General features: G+C 36.7%; 1 protein-coding gene across 1 annotated transcript in view; it reads left to right on the top strand.

The window, feature by feature from the left end:
• The window catches only part of LOC109842711 (lon protease homolog, mitochondrial-like), a 15,067-nt gene continuing 1,199 nt past the window's right edge, over positions 8,165–22,032 (top strand). The window contains exons 1-20 of the mRNA XM_020411572.1: positions 8,165–8,656; positions 8,788–8,853; positions 9,659–9,850; positions 9,941–10,006; positions 10,111–10,152; positions 10,670–10,792; positions 11,214–11,312; positions 12,596–12,661; positions 12,763–12,849; positions 13,119–13,158; positions 13,263–13,434; positions 14,228–14,352; positions 16,956–17,086; positions 17,180–17,284; positions 17,416–17,529; positions 18,406–18,573; positions 19,510–19,611; positions 20,812–20,956; positions 21,039–21,097; positions 21,542–22,032. The exon at positions 21,542–22,032 is cut by the window's right edge and continues 15 nt beyond it. Of these exons, the coding sequence (XP_020267161.1) occupies positions 8,348–8,656; positions 8,788–8,853; positions 9,659–9,850; positions 9,941–10,006; positions 10,111–10,152; positions 10,670–10,792; positions 11,214–11,312; positions 12,596–12,661; positions 12,763–12,849; positions 13,119–13,158; positions 13,263–13,434; positions 14,228–14,352; positions 16,956–17,086; positions 17,180–17,284; positions 17,416–17,529; positions 18,406–18,573; positions 19,510–19,611; positions 20,812–20,956; positions 21,039–21,097; positions 21,542–22,032 (2,702 nt within the window). The 5' untranslated portion in view covers positions 8,165–8,347. The remainder of the gene's footprint in view (positions 8,657–8,787; positions 8,854–9,658; positions 9,851–9,940; positions 10,007–10,110; positions 10,153–10,669; positions 10,793–11,213; positions 11,313–12,595; positions 12,662–12,762; positions 12,850–13,118; positions 13,159–13,262; positions 13,435–14,227; positions 14,353–16,955; positions 17,087–17,179; positions 17,285–17,415; positions 17,530–18,405; positions 18,574–19,509; positions 19,612–20,811; positions 20,957–21,038; positions 21,098–21,541) is intronic.

Raw genomic sequence — 22,032 nt, 5'->3', positions numbered from 1 at the left:
ATTGTGACCTCCGTTGTCGGAGCTTGTTTGAATAAGCTATCTATTGTGATTTTTAGACAGCCTACACCTTGAAAAACCTTAAAAATTATTTTAAAAATGCCATGAATAATACAAAAATTACAAAAAAACACCCCAAAATTTTTGATCAGCCTTGAACAATTTGAAATTAGAAAGACCCGCAAAAAATTGAAAACTATTAAAACACCTATGAAAATTATAAAATAACCCTCCAAAATATTTGAAAAATTCAGAAATTATGAACAACTCCTTGAAAAATCGAAAACGAGCTCCTAGAGAGACCAACAAATCTACAAACAGTCCCCTTAAAAATCTAAATATCAAAACATTAACTTTGGAGTTCAAAATTCTGGAGTTGAAATTCTTAGGAGTCCTAAACAATAGAATTAGAATTAATTTTGAGGTTTAAATTCTAGAATCAAATTCTAAAACTCGAAGTCAATTTCTTGAATCCAAAGACAAGCTTAGTGTAATTTAAAAAATACCCATGACATTTAAAGAATTTTGAACAAGACTCCTCTAAACTTTATTATCTCGTTGAACAAAGAGTAACAAATGTTGCAAGTTTCCAAGGGGAGGATACTTTGGGTGGGTTATATGTTCACATGATATTTGAAGAATTTTGGACAAGATTTTTCTAAACTTCATTAACTTCTTTCTGGGTGGGTTACACGATCACATCATCTCTCTGAGTCATAGCTTTTTCTAGAATTGCTCTCATTTGTGAACCATGTACTTTCTGTTGTGCGCAGCGGAAATTTCGACAGCACCTCCGGTGCGCAAGGTGCACAACAAGAGATTAGATCACAATGAAATTCTTGTTTCTCAAAGGAAACAAGAACCAAAAGCCAGATATCTCATCAAAGTGAGATATCAGCTCTTGGTTCTTGTTTCCTTTGAGAAACAAGAATTTCGTTGTGATCTAATATCTTGTTGTGCACCTTGCGCACCGGAGGTGCTGTCAAAATTTTCGCTGCGCACAACAAGTGGTATCAGAGCCCAAATTCCAGATCTAGGGTTTGGTTGGAGGAGTAGATCAATTTGGAGGCTCGTCTAGGGCTTCGTTTGGTGATAAAGGTGGGATCTTTTAGTAAAGACTCTATCTTTTCAGTTTTGGATCTATTCTTCGTTCGATTGGTGCGTTGAGAAAGATGTCGGGGAAAGAAGGTGCTTCAGGTGTCATTCAGAGTTTGAATATCCACTCTATGAAGATAGATGTGGAGAAGTTTAATGGCACAAACAATTTTGGATTATGGAGATGCGAGGTTTTGGATGCGCTGAACGCGCAGAATTTGGAGGATACCTTGGAGTTAGATGGCAAGCCAGATGACATTGAAGAGAAGGTTTGGAAGAAGATAAATCGAAGGGCGTGTGGTGTGATTAGGTCTTGTTTGACTCAAGATATAAAATATGATGTGATGAATGAGACTTCTGCAAAGAAGATTTGGGAGATTCTCGAAAGCAAGTATCTGACAAAGAGTGTTGAGAACCGCTTGCATTTGAAGATGAGACTTTATCATTTCTAGTTGAAGAAGGGAACCTCCATTAGAGATCACATGAACCACTACACAAAGCTTCTTGCGGATTTGGCGAATGTGGATGTCATGATTGAAGATGAGGACAAGGAGTTGTTGTTGTTGAGTTCCTTGCCCGACGAGGAATATGAGACATTCGTCCTTACTCTGATTAATGGGAAGGCATCTCTTTCGTATAGTGAGGTGACTGCTGCACTTGTGAACTATCAGCTTCGAAAGAAGGATAAGGAGGCTTCAGTTGAGCCGGTAGCAGAGGCGTTGGCCGCAAGGGGGAAGGGTTCGAACCAGAAGAATTGGAAGTCACAGTCTAGAGTAGGAAAAGATCAGTGTGTTTGGTGCAAGGAGACTGGTCATTGGAAGAAAGACTGCCCAAAGCTCGACGAATGGATGAAGAATAAGCAGAAGGGAAAAGGGAAGCAACCATCATCGGAAGCAAACATCGTATCGGATGGTAATAATTCTGACTCTTCTATTTATTCGCTTTCTATCAGTCCTACAGATAGCTATTCGGAGGAATCTGAATGGATGTTGGATAGTGGTGCGACCTATCATGTGTGCCCTAGAAGGGAATGGTTCTCTAGTTTTAAGAAGCTGGATAGTGGTGTGGTGTACATGGCTGATAACCGTGCATGCCAGATCCTTGGGATAGGAAGAATCCGCATAAAAATGTTTGATGGGACTGTTAGGGAGTTAAATGATGTGAGATATGTTCCTTCTTTGAGGAAGAACTTAATCTCAATTGGAGCTTTGGTTGGAGAGGGTCTGAATATTCGAATTGAGGACATGGTTCTCAAGATTGTGGAAGACTCTCGGATTGTGATGAAGGGCGTCAGGAGGAATAACCTGTATTACTTGACTGGAGGTATAGTGGCAGGTGAAGAGCTGACGACTTCTGTTGATTCGACTAGACTACGGCATTTGGGGCTTGACCATTCCAGTATTGATTCCTCGTATAGATTGAAAGAGGGTGCGAAGACCTGCAGTTTGAAGTCCAGTGAACATGTTGATGTGAGCAAGAAGACCGAGGTGAAGTGTGGCACCTCTATTCACCGTGCTAATGGTCGTTCTAAAGGAGTTCACGTGGATGTTTGGGGGCCTTCTAAGGGGGCATCATTGTGAGGTAATAGGCGTTTGGTTTTCTTTGTTGGTGACTGTTCTAGGCGTGTTTGGGTTACAACCAAATCCCCTTTGGAGAAAGTCCTAGTAGTATCCAACGGATTAAAGAAGTGTGTGATAGACAGAGAGGTGAAGGTACTCCATTCTGATTTTGGTAGGAGGTACAAGATGGGCCTATTTCTGTATTGGAGCCGAGCTCACGGCATTTCGAGACACTTCGTTAGAAAGGAAATCTTGGGACACCGAGCTCACGGCATTTCGAGACACTTCGTTAGAAAGGAAATCTTGGGACAACTAGATAGGGTGGCAAATTCGGAGAACCGTGCCTTGCTGGAGGAGGATCGGTGTTTGTTGTCAAGCAATGATCTCCAGAAGAGTTTCTGGACAGAGGCTTCGACATATTTGAGTCATCCTATTAAAGAGTTGTCAACTGCTGTGATTGGATGTAAAACTCCATTGGAAGATAGGTCTGGTAGTGTCACTTTGGTTGAGGCTTCGATGGGGGAGCTAATTGACTCTCAGCAGGTGGAGAGTTTTGGACAGACCTTAGATGTATCGCAGCAGGTGGAGATTGATGCTACTCCACATTGGGTGAAGATTACTCCAGATCATACTGCATTATTTAGGATTCCAGCGAAGGTGACACAGCTTAGGGATCATTTGGATTTGGGTGCAGATGATGAGTTGAGTTTTTGATTCGAGTGCAGCTGGCAGACATAGTTTGGATATGGCCAGTGGTTCACCTCAGGTGGAGGTGTTTGAGGCCATTGGAGGTGCTATCAGCCGCAGAGTTGATGATATTGGAGAAGGGTTGCGAACTCTTCTATTGGTTTGAGGTCGTTCGCGGCCATTTTGATGAACTACGTGAGGCTTGATTCCTTGGGCAAGAGGATACATAGGCAGTCTTTATGATGCAGCCGGGTTGGATTTTGATGGGGTGAGATCGATTTGGTGGGTTGATACCGACATTTGGAGAGTGTTCGCATTCTCATTTGGGCTCTCGACTTGTTATGGATTGAGTCCGTTGTCGTGAATTGTTTCACTTCATACTAGACACAACAAGTGAGGCATTTGGTTTGGTTGGTGTCGGTTCAGTGATGCGGCATAAACATGTACCAAAAAGGTTGCAAGTGCACAACCGTGTCAAGTTATAGTATTTAAGATATCGATCCCACGAGGAAGGTGTTTTGTAGGAGAAAATATAAAATCGGTTCTTATGTTGTGTGTGTGACAAGTAGGAGTGATAAGTGAATGTGATTGTGGAGAGATAGTGTGTAAATCGGCACGAGATATAAGTGAGAGTGGATGTGACGAAGAATGAATATGATCAATAAGGCAAGAAGGAAAAGGAAAATAAAAATCAAGAATAAAGAAAATAAAATTCAAGAATAAAAGAAAATGCAAGAAATTAAAGATGGTGGATTCAATTATAGATATGGGTAATCTACAATTGAACCCACTTCTTAGAAAAGGGTGATTCCCTAAAGGGTTCTAGCCTAAAGGCGAATCAAACAAAATAAAAATAAACAAAAAGAAAAACTAAACCCAAGAGGGTTCTAGCCTCAAGGTGAATAGTATAAGAAATTAAAATCTAACTACAAAATAAAGTGCAAAATCTAAACTACAAAATAAAATTGCAAGAATTAAATGCAAGAAATTAAATCTATTCTATAAGCATGAAATAAATCTAAGGCAAGAGGGTTCTAGCCTCTTGGCTATTTAACAAGAAAATAAAATCTAAACTACAAGCATAGAAATAAATCTACACTAATAAGCAATAAAAAGGAAATAAAAGAGAAAAAGGAAAGAAAATGCAAACCTCTAAATAATTCTTCATCTCCATCTTCATCATCCAACAAAGAGAAGAAATATTTTGGCATCGATACGGGCATCGATGCGGGCATCGATGCCCCCATCGATGCTGGCATCGATGCCTGTCTGCTTCTAGCTGCTGTCCGCATAACTCCTCTTTTATTGGTTCTTGGGCTTGGATCTTGGGCTTTTGCTTGGGCTTTGATATTTCTTTTAATCCTTCATCTTAGCTTGGGCTTTTGGATAGATTGGAAATTGATTTTCCAATTGGCTTCTTGATTCATTTCTTCATTTAATCAATGGGTTTTTGTTGAGAGATGGGAAGTTGAGATTTATTCTTCATTAACCTGCAATTAAAAGATAAAAACAATTATTAGTGGTATATTTATTCATATAAAATAGATAATGAGGGTATAAAATTGTAATAAAATGTGATTATCATTCAGTTTTGGAAAAACTTCACCGAGGTGGAGAATTGTGAAGCACGTGAATTGTAGGGACCACAAAATGTTGGGCAACGTGATCTCTTCACGTTGTTGCATGCATCAAGTGAGGACCGGGTCTAGCTGAGATCCAGCAGTGCAAACCGCGTGGGAGGTTGAGTCCAGCGGACAAAAGGAAGTGCAGGTGCGAAAGAAGGCCCATCCGATCACACCAGCCTATAAATTCAGCCTTCACCTAGGGTTTCGTGGCTGAAAAGAGAGGGAGGAAAGTTGGCTGCAGCAGTGCAAGTTGAGGGTGAAAAAAAAAACCTTTTGGGCGGCGTGCAAGCAAAGCAGAGAGAGAAAAATAGATTATTTTTTTTTGGCTGTTTTGAAGAGGAGTTCTGTGCAGCGTCCTTTAGGTTTTAGTATCCCTTTTATGAGAGATTGAGAGATTGTTTGAGGGTTTAGTTTGAGAGATTGTAAACCATATTTGTATTCTCTGTCCCTCTATTAGTAGACCCCCTCCTTGCCCCGTGGACGTAGGCAGTTTGCCGAACCACGTAAAATTGGTTGTTTGAGTTTGTGGCCATTGTAATAGCTTTTAGGATCCCTCGACGCGCAGTCCTAGAGCTGACGAGAGGAAGAGCTAATATCCCACTTTGATGAAATATTAGGCTTCAGATTCTTGTTCCCTTTGAGAAACAAGAATTCTTATCGATCTTTCTCTCTTATTGTGCACCAGAAACTCTGCCGAAATTTCCGCTGCGCACAACACTTTCTTTCACTGATAAGAGTTTTGCTACAAAGAAATAGAATCTCTTCCATTAGCAGAAGCCTTCAAAGTTAGTCTCAAAGACAAAGAAAATCTAAAAGTTAAAAAAAGAAGAAAAGAAAAGAATAAATGTAAATATCAGATACCTGAGCAAATGTTTTCAAACGTGAGCACAGTATTTATTAGTACATAATAATCAACGGAGTGATCAGAACTCAGTGGAAGAATGATGGTTACTAAAAATGTTTGGAAACGAACCACACAAGCTGCAATAATCGAAAAGCCCAATAAAAAAAAACCCCTCTATGAATTCAAGTACAGAAATTCCAATTACAAAATTGCTCAACCCTGTTACATTCTTGATTCTAATCCAATCTTGAACAAAAAATTTCTCCAAGAATTCAATCCAATTTCAACCTGAGACAACAGAATCAAGCAAGACAAAATCAGCAACATTAGCTAGGATTAGAGAATATTCCTACTCTTTGATAGTCCCTTCTCTCCATGCCAAGACATGCGTCCCTTCTTGTTTGGCCGACTCGCCCGTTCTCGCCAGGTAGAGTAGCCCCTTCTCGCCAGGCGGCGTCCCTTCCCTCCAGTCAGGATCGAGGACTTTCGAGACCAACTAAAAATGCAGTACTTCTCGCCCTTCTCGTAAGGTGTCATCTCTTATTGATAGGCAGCCTGAGTCATTCCTTCTCGCCTGGTTGAAATAGGAGTCCCTTTTCGCCAGGCTGAGACAAGCGTCCCTTCTCGCCTGGTCAAGTCGTCCCTTCTCGCCAGGCCGAGTCGTCCTTTTTCGCCAGGCGGTGTCGCCCCTTCTCGCTAGGGGGTGTCCCTTCTCATCAGACCGAGTCATCCCTTCTTGCCAGACCGAGTTGAAAGACGGTCATTCTCTAGACCCCCGCCAACAGCTAGTCACCATTACATTAAATGCACGGTCAGAAATCATAATTGTCCTAGTCTCAAAAGATTTTATGACTCATTAGGCTCCGTTAGCACCATGCTTCCTCTGTCATCATTGCATTGATTACAAGGGTGACTTGTGCCATCCACAGCCGACATTTGTAAAGTAACTGCTGACTAATTGATCTATTTAGACTCGGCCAAAACTACAACGTTGGCCCTTTGAACCTACTATAAATAGAGGTACTGCCTGCAGCACATAGGTATGCAATTTCTGCACACTTAGAGTGAGAATTTTTTAGTTCATTGGTTTCTTCTTCATTCAAGCTCAAATACTGACTTGATTGTCGCATGAATCACCGGATAACCCAACTCTGGTCCTCTAACGTGTTGCAATTTTATAGGAAGCTCAACAGTCTATTGAGGGATCAACCACCAAAGGAGGTTATGGTACCCCAAACTCTGCAAGATCATCCTCAAATTCCTTTGTTCGATAACTAACATCAACACCTTATTTTTCACATTTTGGTTCATGGTTTTCTGCGAAAGCACCATAACATAAGATTTCTTCTAGAAAACTATTTAGAAATGAGACACCCCATGATTTGGTAAGTTTAATGGGAAAAAGTATTGGAGGTCTTAGCGGAATAAATGAAGTTGGGGACGGTTTTGTGAAATTTAACCAAAAAATAAAAGCTAATTAGCACTTAACCACCTTATAGTTTCTATACAATCAAGTGTTTTTTTACAGTACTTACATATTCTAAATCCTAATTTTTAAAATACATGCTTTAATACGTTATGTTACACAAACGCGAGAATTTTGGCCTGCATATTCGTATGTGACGTCCAGAAACTAATTTTAGAACTTTAAACCATTAACTTTTTAATTTATTTTTAAACTAAACCATATTCTATAGGGTTTATATAAGTTTAAAATAGAATTAGGACAGATTGAAAAAGCTGAACAAAATTAACAGTGAAAAAGTTTACAAATTAACATATGAGTGTCACATAGTAACTTCCACGGAAAAATTTTCGTGTAACATATCATATTAAAGTGCAAATTTTAAAAACTTTAGAGTAAATAAGCGTTGGCAAACACAAATATAAGGTACCTTAAGTGCAAAACAGCCTAATTTCTGACCAGGATATCTCACTATAGAGTTATTTGTATCTAATAAAACCAAATAGCGCTTAATTACTTTATAGTTTCACTTACCTTGTACTTATATATTAATGCTTGATTTTCACAGCACTTATATCTTTTAAGCTATTTAAAATTAGTATATTAGTACCCTCAATCATGCAAAACGTGAAAATGTTTAGATGAACATTCTCATATGATACTCACATGCTAAGTGATTCTAAGTTTTATATAAGAATATTCACGTAAAAAATTTCACATTTACATAATAGACGATACTAACATGACAACTTTAACTATTTAGTATAAATGCTGAGAAAAAACAAATGAGAGCGTGTAAGTGCGAAGTGAGTGAAACTATAAGGTATTTAAGTGCTAATTAGTGCATAAATCGTGGGTTCGGGTTAACGGGTCTTCGAGAACATCCAAACTTTTTCCCCAAGAAAGTACCCATTTCGATCTGCCGCCTCAATTCAAGCTCAAAACCTTTGTTAGGGTTTTAGAAGGGTTCATCTTAAACCCCAAATCCCTCGAATGTCGCTTCTTTTCACCCAAAATCAATAAATTAAAGGGCAAATTAGGGTTTTTGAGTTTCTCAATCTCCAGTTCAGTCCCAATGTTAAAGTTTCTCTCTACTTCTCCCTTATTTGGGAGAAAATTACAAACCCTCCCCTCGAGAATCCCCTCCAATGGAGATTTTAGGTACCCAATGCTCCGATTCTTCGAGCCTTTGAAGGGAGCAGTTGTTAATAATCCGGCTCGATTTCGAAAGGCGTGGTTTTGTTCGGAATCTGGTGATGGGTCGATTGAAGTGGTCGAGATAAAGGCTGCTGAAGGTGCTGCTGACGGCGGAGCCGAGGAGGGCGATTCGAAGGAGAATTCAGCGATTATATTGGCGAACCCTAAACCCGAGGATCATTTAACGGTCTGATTATGCTTAAAAATTGCGTTTTTTAACGGATTTTTTTTTCAGTTAGTTTGGTGGGCATTGATATTTCTCTCTAAACCCTTAAATTAGTAGGTAAAGTGTTTAAAATCTGTGTTTTCTTTAAGCAGGTTGTAGCGTTGCCGTTGTTGCACCGGCCGTTATTTCCTGGGTTTTTCATGCCTATCCATGTAAAGGTATGAATATTTCATGTATTGAACTTGAACTTGAACCTTAACTATTGTTCTTTGTATACGATACTACTGTTTAGACCATATCTTTGACTTATGAAGACTAATGTGAAAACCTCAATGCAAGAAAACTCATTGATTATGTAGATTGTCATTTTACTTGTTATTTGAATATACTCAGTCAGTCCAATTTTCAAATACCTGTGAAATTTCCACTTTACTTGCTGTTTACGATCATTTATCAGTTCTAATTATTTTTAAGTTTTAACAATTGGAGAAGTTCTTGATTTCCTATTGCTCAGTTGAATATGAATGATAGATGCAACCTACACCTGATTATATATGTACTGCTATACATTCTATGATTTAAGGGTCTTGAGGTTTTCCAACTATGATTGAATCAAAGTCATGAATCGTGTAATGGTTCATTCCACTTGCACAATGACAAAGTATAAGATAAGTTATAGAGCACAAACAACAATGGAAAAACCTTTAATCACCTTTAGCTGCATATACTGCTTTTTCCTTAAGGTCCATGCCGTTTGCATTAAATGGAATTAAGTCAAAAGTCTAGTAGTCTGAAAGAGCACCAACCGCCTTTACATCTACCTCTACATTGTGCCTTTGGTGTCAGCCACATGAATCACTTTTCTATATTTTGATTTGTTGAGAGATAAATGTCCATGTATTACTTTTTAACCTTAAAATAACGAATGAAATAAATACACCACCAAATAGTTCGATCCAATCCTTTCAATATGCAGTCATGTACAAGAGGTGATCTTATAATGCTATTTAAATTTCTTTGCAGGATCCAAAAGTGTTAACAGCTTTAGTTGAAAATCGTAAAAGATCAGTTGCATATGCCGGTGCTTTTCTTGTTAAGGATGAAACAGCAACTGGTCCTGGTCTTGCATCTGGTTCAGAAACAGAGAAGAGTATTTATGATCTGAAAGGAAAAGAACTGTTTAAGCGTCTGCATGAAGTTGGTACCCTTGCACAGGTAATATAATTTTCTACTTGACAAGTTCATATATCTCAAGCGGCATATTGATTTGCTGATATTCTTGTTTCCTTGTACTTCACTGAGCAGGTAAACAGCATACAAGGTGAGCAGGTTGTGCTCATGGGTCATCGACGCCTGAGGATAACTGAGATGGTATGTTAATTTCATAAGTGGTGATACATATATGTTTTTTCTTTTTCTTTTTGGTTTTTTGTGCAAGACTAATCCTTGCCCTCTATTGGAATCCAAAATTGCAGGTCGATGAGGACCCACTCACTGTTAAAGTTGATCATCTAAAGGCATGTTTATATCTGTCTTATTATCTTTACAGCTCTCCACCAAATTGTTAACTGTTAGTTTTTCACAGCTTCATGTAACTTAACTTAATTATGTTCTGAATTTCTTTTAACTGATTTTGAGTAGTAACCCTTAATTTCCTGCCGCCATCTTTTCATCTTTTATCATGTTTTGTCTTTGGAATCTAACTTGGTTAAGTTCAGTCATGGGATAGTTAAGATCTTTTGTGTAGTTTTAGTTAAAGATACATTCTTACAGACTGGAGGTTCAGAAGATCTTTGCATTTAAAAGACAACCTGAGCTGCATTAGTAGCGCAAACGTAACTGCATTAGTTGTAGATTTTTTTTTAAAAAAATTTCGAATGGGTTGCACATCAAGAAGGAAGGTTTTGAAGAGATTGTCAAGTGTTAACTATCTTAATTGTAATGTAATCTTCTAGATAATTATTTAGATTACATTTACATCTCGCAAATATTTGAATTTGATATACATCTCACTACAGTATGCCTATTTTGCAGGATGTGCCTTATGATAAGGATGATGATGTAGTAAAAGCAACCTCGTTTGAAGTTATATCGACACTAAGAGATGTTTTGAAGATGAATCCCCTTTGGAAAGATCATGTCTCAACATACAGTCAGGTATATTCATTCAACTATAAAATGAGTTTCATAATATCTACTGTACAAAAATAAAATGCATTACATTTGATCTTGTGAATTAATTCCACCTGCATCTTCATCTTTTGAGCCCTCACATACACATGGTTGGCTGAGATTTAAGTATTAGTCAAGAGGTAACTTCATAATGTAGTCATATTCATACAGGATCTATGCTTGCAAACATTGGTGATTATTGTGTTATTATTGATGACACATCACTTTTTTTTTTCCGATATTCACTTTTATTCAATTGAATCATTGTCTTCAGAAGGATTTTCATTTAAAAGCGTCTGATGGATTGATATGAAATAATGATTACTCAATAGTATGATTGATTTAAGTCAAACTCATTTTTGTCACCAATTAAAGCTTTCTGACATTTTTCGCCTCACAATCTCAGTATATAGGTGACTTCAATTTTTCAAGGATAGCAGATTTTGGAGCTGCTATAAGTGGGGCCAACAAGTTACTTTGCCAGAAAGTGCTCGAAGAACTAGATGTAAGGCATTCTCATTATGAACTTTGTCTTCTAGCACATGGGCTAATTCACAACAATGGTTTCTGTTAAATGGATACAATTGATAACTCAGCTTTTATGCTTTGTTACACATACACACGCACATATGTACATACGTACGTATGTATATGTGTGTGTGTCTATATATATACACACACACATGCGTACATACATACATACATATATATAGACACACACATAGATGTGTGTGTAGGTGCATGCATGCATGCACACACATGCATGATACACACACACACACACACACACACGTGTGTGTGTGTATACGCACACACACAAACACATACACACACATATAAACATTATATAACATGCATGTGTGAGTGTGTACATATATATAGATGCTTGCATGCATCTACACACACATATACATATACATACAGATGCATGCATGCGTTATGTGTGTGTGTGTGTATACATATACATACATACACATGCATGCATGTGTGAGTGTTGCATGTGTATGTATGTGTGTGTGTGTAGACATACTTGCACATGCATGTGTGTGTGTGTATATATATATCATGCATGTGTGTGTATGTATGTATGTATATGTGTGTGTATGTATACACACACATACACACACACTCAATTGTCCACATGGTTGTAGAATGGATATACGTCTGACTTGTCATTTCTCGAAGTGCTTTGTAGCTAGTGTATACGGATTAATAGTCTCTAACATTGTTAAGGTGATGATTCAATGCTTCACTATCATGTTGAAACACTCTTGCATTAGGGTTTCCTACCATTTTTCATAACTCTACTCCGTTAGTTGTGGAGGTACCTCTTAAAAAGATTTCTAAGTATTTCAAGGAGCATCAAAGAGGTTCCACCTTCAACAATTCCAAAATTGGAAGCTTAATAACAGTGTTTCCAAAGAGCTATTTACATTTGCTATTATAATATGAGCATGACAATTCATTAGGTGTTGGAAAATTCTTCATGAACTATCCGTGCTAAAAAACCATTTGAATTTAGGGTATGCATAGACCTGACATACACTAACTCATGCAGAATATGCAATTCTTCATTAGGCACACTTTTGCTTTCGCTTTCATATGAGGAAACAGACTTATCTTTATCCCTCTAGTTCACTGTAGTCTCTCTATTAATTTTGATTTCATTTGTCTTGCTGGCTTCTATGGTTCCTCATGAATATACCATTTTCTTTTAAGTCACAATGCTGTTAATGCAGGTCATTTTTAGTTTATGATGCCCCTGACATAAAATTGAATGGCATGTAGGTGCTCAAGCGCCTGAACCTAACACTAGAAATAGTGAAGAAAGAGGTGGAGTTAACTAAGTTACAGGTAGTATTATTTTCCTTGCTGTTTTTTCTTAGCTTCAGGTCCCTTTAGCCATTTCCTCCTAATATGGTTGTTGGTGTTAATGTCTCCATGGAATACTGTAGGAATCAATTGCAAAAGCAATTGAGGAAAAAATAAGTGGGGAGCATCGGCGCTATTTGTTAAATGAGCAGCTTAAAGCTATAAAGAAGGTACATTAGTTTCTTTCCAATCTTTAAATTCAGCAGTAAGTTCCATTTGATGGAATAGACTACATAATCAATAAATAAATACTTCCCTTTTGTCAAATGCGTGGAAGTAATTATCTAATGCCACTTGTCATACCGGTTAAGAGAGAAGAAGTCTTAGGATAGGGAACTACTGGGTGGAGAATTATGAAAGATTTCATTCTTAAGGAATTGATGTGCTATAATGTTGCTTTGTAGCTTCAGAGAAAATTACTTTATTTCACTCCATGCAGGAGTTAGGTCTGGAGACAGATGACAAAACAGCACTTTCTGGTTAGTTCTCTAGTTGATGTTTTTAACAGATATGGCAATCAGTATTACTTAAGCTTGATTCATATCTCACATCTCTTATTGCCTTCTTGTTATTTCTCATGCAGCAAAATTTACGGAAAGGTTTGAACCAAGTAAAGAGAACTGTCCTCCCCATGTACGTCAAGTTATAGAGGAAGAGCTCACAAAATTGCAACTGTTAGAACCCAGTTCCAGCGAGTTCAATGTGACGCGCAACTATCTTGATTGGCTTACTGCACTACCGTGGGGGAAATACAGGTTTTCTTGCACACTTTTACTTATTGATCTTCTTCCAAAATTACTTTCGTTCTGAGGATACGCATATTATACCTGATAGTACTTTTATGTGATAATTAAGTCTGTCCTCTTTTATACCTTTCATGCAGTGCAAAATGAAAATATCATATCAAATATCTGGATATCTCTGATAGACAGTAATTCCTGCATCCTGTAAGACAGTACCATAAAAAAGTTGTTGTCTCTGTAGAACTTTAATGGCTTCAATTTTCTTTATGATTTATCCTTCAAGTTTATGTAGTTCATCGTCTAAAAGTATTATAAGCTCTGCTTTATTTTTAGTCAATCTTGGAAACTCTTAATAATTTAAGAAATCTGGCATCCTATATCTTATTTACATGCAAATTTACTATGAAATAGGATGGAATCTTAAGGTTATGCATGCTTTGATTTTCATCTAAGAGATCACTAAAACTATAAAATATTGATTATGTACAAACAACTAAAAGAACCAATTGAAAAGCCCAAGGTTCCATTGTTTCGATTAGCTGTTTTTTAGCATTCTGCATTGAAGCAGCTCACTTGAGCTTGTCCCCATGTCCTCATTTTATGAATAGAGTTTTAGGAGGCAGAATTTACTCATCTAGTGTTGGATTATATGTTAGATTGTTAATTATAGTTCAATTCTTCTGCATGCATGTATCATTTTGTACTTGAGTTAGCTTGACACATAATATAGATAACAATTACTCTTTTTAACCCTTGTTTATTATTTTCCGCTTGATTTTTTTAATGACTATCCCATCAACTGCAGTGATGAAAATTTTGATGTCCATCATGCTCAAAAGATTTTAGATGAAGACCATTATGGTCTATCTGATGTAAAAGAAAGGATATTGGAATTTATAGCAGTTGGAAAGCTAAAAGGTACCTCACATGGTGAGTATTTCCATGAATTATTCTTTACATCACTTTTCCTTATATTATTGTTTAGTTTCTGTTACTAGTATATTCTGCTTATAAATCTCTCAATGACTAATACAAATTCGTCACGCGCATTCAAGCATCATTATTGTGTTCTGTCATTTATTAGCTTTTGTAACAACTAACAAGTTCTGCATAAATTCCTCTGTGCGTGACTTACGTATTTCCGATATATTGATATACTTATGCATGTATGATTCAGTTCATAGAAAATTTAGAATCATTACTTATTAGCCTCTTGTTTAATTGATACACATGTAATATGTCTTTTATATATGTTTTTGAATTTTTTTTTAAAATGGCAATAGGTATAAACTTAAAAGAGCTATGACAGCAAATGAGGGTATTATGCAAGTTGATGGCCAAAATGTACCTATTTTTGTTACTTAGAATCAATCATTCATCATGGTCGCATCAAATTTGTGGTCCATTGAATTAGGAGGGATAGTTAAGCGGAAAGTCTTAAGGCCATACAACATGGATTTATAATACACGTGTGTTGAAAATTTGAAATACAAATTCTAGAAGACATAGAAATCAGCATTTTAGTTTATTAATCAAAATAGGTGATTAAGAAACAACCCGTCCATATGTTCCACTAAAATGAGAAACTTGAGAATGATGCACAACAATGTACTAAGCAATGTGGTAAGAAATAAATGCACCCATAATACCCTTGTTGAAGTTTAAACGAGGAAGAACCAATTTAGTTGGCTTAGGCACGTACAACACTCGTGTTGATTTGTTTATTATTGGGCTATATAAATCATTGAGAAAATGTTGAGAGGGATGAATGACAATTTACTACGTAAAACTTAGTATTGGGCTATAAGAAATTGATTTGTTCATACTCTACCAATATTTTGTAAAACAAATTGAATATGTAAATGCTCATAACTGATTTGTTATTATCCGAATACTAAAAATTATTTAATTTCTCTTGAATGATCTCCCAAATTGAACAATTAATAATCAAATTATTGGATAAATAGTCATTTAACTTCCACCTCTGAATTAGGCAACTAAATGAACCAAGCTTGTACACAAATTTTGCATAAAGAGGTGCTACATGAATACACAATCCCTTCAAACTCGGGTTTTGTCGGACTTTAGCTTGTTTAGGCTCCACTAAATCTCGATCTGTCTGAACAGAACTCTGTGTTCAATAAAATACATTGGCTGTTTCAGTTCAACTATTTTTCGATCTTGGTTTTTTTGCTGATCGTCTAGGCTCAACTTAAGCTATGACCCTGCTGGGCTTGCTGAGTATTTGTTCATGCTTGATACATTTTAAGTGACTTAGTTGATTAATGCTAATGTTGAGGGAAAAAAGCTGTAAAATGAGCTTGGAAAGCTTGAACCTTGGCTTGATAAAGGAAACTCCAGCCTCAAGAAAGTATGTAAAGATCCCAAGAAATTACCCCAGCTCATTTTCTTAGCTTCATATTCTTAACTTTAAATGGACTGCAGAAACTTGGGTCTTGGCTCAGCTTGGTTCAAGCTTCTGGAAGCTCGCTCAAGGTCATTCATTAGTTAAAGAATATAGCTAGAAGAAAAATCTGAGCTCCTCTAACTAGATGCATGAAAATGAAAAGCCTAAAGCTCACTGCTCATTTATCTCGTCTAGCAAGGGTACTCCATACTCGTGGCCAGTAGGTTGCAGTAGCTCAAGAAGATCTCTGAAATCATCCATATGCTCTTTAGACTCTTGATAGCAAATGGCATGTAAAGGTTGAATCTTGGCTCAGCATGTTTGGGCTGTTTTAAAAGCTTGCTTGGGTTCATTAACTTAATTAACATGGCTTGAACAGAATTTTAAGCTTGTTTAAATAAATGAACAAACAAGAAACCTATAGCTCTGCTCATTTAGCTTGTTTAACTATGCTATGTGCTTTATAGATATCAAATTACACTTTTCTATGAACACAATTCTTAATGTTAAATGTGTCAACTTTTTATGTTACATGTATGCACATTATACATCTTATTTTTCAAAATGATCCCTGCACATATAAACCGTGTTAAGCCTACCCCCCTCCAGAGCAGTGCGCGCTAATCCTCATACCATGAACCAAAGCATACCACAAATCTTGTAGCATTGATCCTGCGTTTAATTTGAGGCCTGTTTCTGGCTTGGAATTTTATATTTTGAAGTAAAATATTCATGCAGTATCATTTCCACATTTGAAAGCTTACTCCCACTTTCCAATCAGAAAATTGTCAAAACTCGAGAGTAAGTCAAACAGAGTGAGTACCGTAGATTTGAAATGCTTGACCTTTCCAACTACAGATATCTTTGACTTTATGTTCTTCACCTTTCTGTTTGGAAGGTAATCATCACCTTCTCATCCCACCCAATCTAAGTGGTAGCCATCTTGTTAGGGAATTTTCTCACTTGGAAAGTGTTGTATTGCGAAAAGGAAAAGTTTTGTTATACATTCTTTGAATGAATTTGGTATTTGGTTATAGCTAACCGCTTATGTTATGTGAAATCCGTCCTGTTTTTTATATGGGTTATCAAGAGGCCAGGGCTGAATTTAGCATATCATATCTTGCAGGAAAAATTATTTGTCTTTCTGGGCCTCCGGGAGTTGGCAAGACTAGCATTGGTCGTTCAATTGCTCGTGCACTGAATCGAAAGTTTTATAGGTTTTCTGTTGGAGGTTTAGCTGATGTGGCTGAGATCAAGGTACACTTGAAATCCATTTAATAAGCAAGTTACTTTTATCTCTATTTTAGTTTATAAACTGTGAGAATGAGCCTCTTTTCTGTGGATTAATAGGGACATCGTCGTACATATATTGGTGCCATGCCAGGAAAGATGGTTCAGTGTCTAAAAAATGTTGGAACAGCTAATCCTCTTGTTTTAATTGATGAGATAGATAAGGTATCATTCTGTTTTATCTGTACTGGGTCACCATTAAATTAATTTGTTTTTAATCATCTGAGGTAGCTATATTTCACTATCCTCAGCTTACATAGCAAATTTACTCCCTGTATTGATACACTGTGCAACAGCTGGGAAGAGGACATGCTGGTGATCCAGCTAGTGCAATGTTAGAGCTGCTAGACCCTGAGCAGAATGCAAATTTCCTCGACCACTATCTTGATGTACCCATAGACCTATCCAAGGTAAGACACATGTTCTAAAAATGGAAAGAGCATAATTATCAAGTTTCTTTTGCTACCTCGTATTTAAGGAATTTGATTAAGTCATGACTCATTTGCATTTGTTTTGAGTGTATAGTGGAGATGTGACACAGGTCTCTACTTAATAAAATTATTCAATGAATAATAGGTAGGTTTTTAGATGGATCCAGATATGAGTTTTAATAATGAATCACCACTTGTACATGAACCTGTTTTTCAGAAGGCTGCTGCCTTTGCTATATTCTTCCATCTGGGAAGAATATTTCCTAGTATTGGAGTCATATACTCCTGTATCTTTTTCAGTTACTAGCAATTTTAATGCCGAATATAATACATATACCTTTTTGATATGATGATGTAGATTATTAATGAAAACATGTGCTTTGGTATACAAACATAGAAAGGAAGATGGTTCTGATCTGATTGTCATGTACATCAAGGTTTGTACCAAAACATGTTGGCCATATCATCTTTTTGGATTTTAAGCATGCCATTCCAATCCATCCTAAACTGAGCAGTACTGCAGGTGTTGGCTTATATTAATAATAACTAAAAATGCCATTGGTTTGTAGTGACTAATATGTAGGAGGAAATTTTAGGTTTGAGGTACCAAAGTATTTTATTATTGGAAAAATAAATCAACGGATAGAAAGCTTGTGATCAAGAAATTGTTAAAGCTGTCGAATCTCCTGAAGCTGATACTAAGAAAAGTGAACCATACAGTGATGAAGTTCCAGCATATTGATATCATTGTTACTTTGTTTTATCGTTTTCTGAACTTACTCTATCTACCTCATTCCTTTTTCATTTATGTTAGAACATTTGAATTTTTATGACATATGTTTTCTTCTAATACAGGTATTATTTGTTTGTACTGCCAATGTAATTGAGATGATACCAAATCCTCTTTTGGATAGAATGGAAGTCATTCCTCTTGCTGGTTATATCACTGATGAGAAGACGCATATAGCAAGAGACTATCTGGAGAAGACAACTCGTGAAGCTTGTGGAATCAAGCCAGAACAAGTATGGATTTTCTCTTGGTCTAAAATTTTATGTTCTTTGCTGTTATATTTCTGTTGATATGTACATAAACTAAGCCCAGGTCTTTGCAGATGATTTTATTTTTTATTTTCAACCTTTCACGCTGGCCGCCAAAAGTTTTCCATTAGTAATAGTTTTTTCAGTCTCTTCAATTGGGAGCTAATTAAACATCAAGAAGGAAGCAGATCAAATTGATTGAAAGATAATTATGTTCAGTTTGGACCTACTATGTTATGTTATCCAATTGCAGCATTTTCATTAATTCTATCAGTGTAGTACAGTTCTGGATGTATGAATAGAAGAAGACTCAAAGGAAATGTAGTTGTTGCAGGCATAAAAGTTGAAACTGAAAGATTGGAAATTTCACAACGCCACTACTGCATATTGGGTGCTAAAACGTTGCTTGTGCAAAATTTAAATTACTATGTATAACTTTAGATATTATCATAGTTCATAGGGATGTCAAAATTTAATTGCCCTGAATACTTCTCTACTTCTCTGGGGCAACAAGATTATTTAGCTGATCACAAAATCAAAGGCATACCATGAACTGTACAATGCATAATTGCACATGATATTTTTGAACCATCAGATGTTAACTGCCAATGCCTTTTGATACTCAAACATAATCTGCAGTCCACATAAGTGTTCATCAGGCACATAAAAAGTGTAAAGACATATGAGGAAAGCCCCTCATTGTGGATAATTTCCTTGGCCAGGATATCTGAAGGAGTCGTTATCACTCATTCTGATGCCTCCTGACATTTTTGCTGAAGTTATGCACTTGGGAGATTTTGGTTCACTTATGATCCTGTCTTAAACTGTCATTTTTATGCTCTTTCGGATGGCTTTATTCCAGTTCTGGTTGATGCTGTCTTATTAATAGAAAATTCTAATATTCCATTTATTACTTGCCAGGTAGAAGTGACGGACGCAGCTCTTCTTGCACTGATACAGAATTATTGCCGAGAAGCTGGTGTCCGAAATCTTCAAAAACAAATTGAGAAAATATATCGCAAGGTAAGCAATTTTAATTAATGTGATTTCAGTTAGTTTCTTTACTTGGTCATTTTTCTTTTTTTAAATATTTTCCTGTTTCTTGTGGAAAGTTCTGACAGTAGTGGAGTCTTAGTTCAAGACAGATGAATACTTTTATTTGCGTGGTAAATGCTTGGCTGATTCTTTCAGCAAAATGCTTACGTCTTTAACTTGGAAGAATTACTTGCTACTAGCATACAATATATATTTTCTCATACTATGAGATAAATACTTGTTCGTCTTTCAAACCTTTTGTTTATTCTGAAGAATGCTCTGTCCTAATTGTTCTTATGTAATGAAATTAGATTTAAGCAAGCCCAAGGTCATGATTTACTCACTGGGTTCATTAAATTTGTCTTTCAATCCTGCTTACTAAGTATATTTTATTTAAATTTGTTAACAAGCACTGAATTTCTTGATTTCTTGAAATAAACCATTCAAATGTTTCAGATTGTAGTTTCTCTTTATTTTAGATGCGACTATTCTTTGTGGTTTCTGCAATGTAGTATTGTATTCCATATATAGTCCAATTTGATGGGAAAGGCATAGATGACGATGATACAATAACAATAATAAAATAATCACCACTGTTTTCAGGTTAATGCATTAGGTTCCGTTGACTTTAAACTGTGGTGGATATATAAAATTGATGTGCACCTTCTACGCACCTTAATTATAGTAGTATAGTATGCGAAGTTAGACCATGCTGGTGTATAGAAAGTGATCTGGAAGCTGTACAGGGAAGAGAGGAATAGGACTCTTGATTGTGTAGATGAATGCAGCAATTTTTCTCAAATTAATTTTTCTCTCTTATTACAACTCATAGCTTTAAAGTGTTCTATGTATAGTTTATATAAAGTTATCTGTTCTCTTTCTACTACATTCAGTGTGTTAACTCTTGAAAAATGTTACTGATGTGGGAGAAATATATTAGCTCGAATTCAAGAGGACACAAACCTGCACAGACTCTGTTATTTTCAGTAAAATTAAGAGAAAACAATTTCTTATCTTGATTTCTTTCCTTCAATTCCTGTCTTCTCTTTAGCTAAATGCACTCTGAATTTATGTATGAGCTCATTTTCCACTGGTTTGAAAGCTTCTTCTTAAATTGGTTTCTTCTATTGACTAATGAGTCCTTTACTATCTATGGACATTATTGTGTTATATTTTGAATTCTAACAGATAGCTCTGCAACTTGTGCGGCAAGGTGTAGTGAATGAACCACATACAGTTGTCGCTGTTCAGCAAGTGGTCAAAGAATCCAGTGACTCGTCCAATAAAGAATCCAGTGAAATAGATTACCGATTGGAAAATAAGACCGAGGATGGTAGGTCATAAAACTACATCTAAACTTGAGGCAAGTGAATGTACTTCGCATTGTCAGGCTAATGAAACTTTCACTGAAACAGAGAGGTCAGCTGCTGCGAAAGATCCTTCCGACTCATCGGAGAAGACTAGTGAATCAATGGTATTATTATGAGTAATTCTACACCGATTTTTGCATACTTTTGCTTTTTCTGTACCTTTTGAAGCTAGTGCCAAAACCACAGTATAAAATCTTAAAGCTCCAGGCATTTATCAACTTGTGGAATAATATTTGTCTTTAGAAGTTATATATTTGGAAAATAATAAGCTAAGAACCTCTGAGGTTAGTTACTCATCATATTCTGAAGGAGGGGACTTGGCTTTCTTCACCATCATATTACTTATATATTCCCAATTCTTGTTAGGCTGCTGCAAAGACTTTAACAGTTAGCGTAAAACTTTTGCATCTCCCCATTAATTCAACACCTCATCCCAAAACAGTCATTGTGGACATGGAACACATGACTCTTTATCACTGAACCTCTGATATTCTCCATTTACCCAGTAATTGAAGTAAAGTTTCTGTCTTAATTTGTCTCCTTCACAGGTCAGTACGAGTTCAGATTTTAAGGAAGAACTATCTAAGGTCAAGGTCGAAAAGGTCATGATTGATGAATCAAATCTTATTGATTATGTTGGAAAGCCAGTTTTTCATGCTGAGCGCATATATAACCAAACCCCTGTTGGAGTGGTGATGGGTCTAGCTTGGACTGCAATGGGCGGTTCCACATTGTATATAGAGACCACCCAAGTGGAACTAGGAGAAGGGAAGGGCTCACTTTTGCTGACAGGTCAGCTTGGAGATGTAATGAAGGAGAGTGCTCAAATAGCTCATACAGTAGCCAGATCAATATTACTCGAGAAAGAACCAGAAAATCCATTCTTTGCAGACTCGAAGCTCCACTTGCATGTGCCAGCTGGCGCAACCCCAAAGGATGGGCCGAGTGCTGGATGCACCATGATCACATCCATGTTGTCGCTTGCCATGAAAAAACCTGTGAAGGAGAATCTTGCTATGACTGGTGAAGTTACTTTGAC

This window comes from Asparagus officinalis, chromosome 5 (genome assembly GCF_001876935.1).
Source record: "Asparagus officinalis chromosome 5, Aspof.V1, whole genome shotgun sequence".
Classification (NCBI taxonomy): domain Eukaryota; kingdom Viridiplantae; phylum Streptophyta; class Magnoliopsida; order Asparagales; family Asparagaceae; genus Asparagus; species Asparagus officinalis.
This window is presented reverse-complemented; position numbering and strand designations above follow the sequence as displayed.